The sequence below is a fragment of the Hippocampus comes genome, unplaced genomic scaffold (genome assembly GCF_001891065.2).
Source record: "Hippocampus comes isolate QL1 unplaced genomic scaffold, H_comes_QL1_v1.1 scaffold63, whole genome shotgun sequence".
Lineage (NCBI taxonomy): Eukaryota > Metazoa > Chordata > Actinopteri > Syngnathiformes > Syngnathidae > Hippocampus > Hippocampus comes.
In genome coordinates this window covers 547401-548940 of record NW_017805987.1, presented here as the reverse complement: position 1 = coordinate 548940, position 1540 = coordinate 547401, and the positions used below count along the sequence as shown (strand labels likewise).

At 46.9% G+C, this 1540-nt stretch overlaps 2 protein-coding genes across 2 annotated transcripts in view; one reads left to right on the top strand and one right to left on the bottom strand.

The window, feature by feature from the left end:
• The window catches only part of LOC109528798 (mitochondrial-processing peptidase subunit beta-like), a 24633-nt gene extending 24253 nt beyond the window's left edge, over positions 1 to 380 (top strand). The window contains exon 7 of the mRNA XM_019891764.1: positions 101 to 380. The gene's annotated coding sequence lies outside the window, so the exon portion shown is untranslated. The remainder of the gene's footprint in view (positions 1 to 100) is intronic.
• The window catches only part of LOC109528828 (dnaJ homolog subfamily C member 2-like), a 19286-nt gene continuing 18092 nt past the window's right edge, over positions 347 to 1540 (bottom strand). Inside the window, exons 2-5 of the mRNA XM_019891839.1 lie at positions 1026 to 1083; positions 845 to 951; positions 788 to 811; positions 347 to 495 (exon numbers count right to left, since the gene is read on the bottom strand). Of these exons, the coding sequence (XP_019747398.1) occupies positions 427 to 495; positions 788 to 811; positions 845 to 951; positions 1026 to 1083 (258 nt within the window). The 3' untranslated portion in view covers positions 347 to 426. The remainder of the gene's footprint in view (positions 496 to 787; positions 812 to 844; positions 952 to 1025; positions 1084 to 1540) is intronic.

Genomic DNA, 1540 nt, shown 5'->3' with positions numbered 1-1540 from the left:
ACCGACCTGCCACCCAATTAAGAAACAACCATTTGCACCGTGGGGCAATTAACCTCTGGTGGAAATGGTTGTTTCTTGATTGGCTGTCAGCCGGTTGAAGGTGCCCCCTCCCCTCTGCCGACGGCCCGAAGACAGCCGGGGGAGGCTCCAGCAATCCTGCGACCCCGACCCTTGCGAGGGGACAAGGGAATGAGAAAATGGATGGGAGGGTGGACACCCACGCCAGCAAGAAGAGAACACAGAAGCGTGACCGGCCGGAGCTGGATTTGAACCCTGGACCTCTGCGTTCGCACTCCAACGCACTAACCAGTCGACCATGGAGCCGGCCCAGCATCACACTCAAACGTATAAATGACAACATAAAACACCTGTTTTTTTTTTTTAATAAAGATCAACACATTAAAAGTCATGATACTCTCTGTGTTGTCAATTTTTACTCTTGCTTGCCACTTGCTCTTGAGCAGCTTTCTTGGCTTCGATCTTCTCCACCACTTCCTGTCGGAGAAAGGGGACATATCATCTTACCATCTCAATCACAACAGGACATTTGTACCAATTCAAATGGAAGGGTTGTTGTCATTGCATACCAAAATGGCACCCAATGACAACAAACTTTCCACTTGAATTGGTACAAATGTCCTGTTGTGACTGAGATGGCTCATGACATCTCAGTCACGACAGGACATTTGTACCAGTTCAAGTTGAAGGGTTGTTGTCATTGGGTGCCAAATTTTTGGCACCCAATGACAACAACCCTTCCACTTGAATGACAACTTTTTCCACTCACCTCGTAGCGCTGCATGCAGTCTTTCTTGTTTCATCTGGGGATGGCGGCAGCGGCGATCTTGTCCCAGTGTTCTGGTGTGATGACCGGATGCGTCTTGAGGGCCTCCTCCAGAAGCTTCTGTTCCTCCGGGGGCCAGTGGGCTGCGGTTCCATCACCACCTGGGGCTGAATCACACAAGTACGGCAAGCTTTGATAAAAAGAATCTTTTGAAGCGCAGGCGGTTCCACTTGACACTCACCTTCAAAGCAGTCCAACGGCACCGTGTTGTCAACGGTGGCTGGCACACAGTTGCGTTTCTCAAAGGCTTTTCTGTTTGTGTCATCTTTCTGGAATGGATCTGAAAAGACAACAGCAACTCAAAGAATTAGTGGGATAAAAACAACAAAGAAAAGGACCATGTAAATAAAGTAAGGCGTTTTTAGCCCACCCAAAAACGACCATGGGGCTAAAAACGCCTTACTATACATGGTCGTTTTTTGGGGCTAAAAACGCCTTACTATACATGGTCGTTTTTTTGGGCTAAAAACGCCTTACTATACATGGTCATTTTTTCGAGCTAAAAACCCCTTACTATACATGGTCGTTTTTTGGGGCTAAAAACGCCTGACTATACATGGTCGTTTTTTGGGGCTAAAAACGCCTTACTATACATGGTCGTTTTTTTGGGCTAAAAACGCCTTACTATACATGGTCATTTTTTCGAGCTAAAAACCCCTTACTATACATGGTCGTTTTTTGGGGCTAAAAACGCCT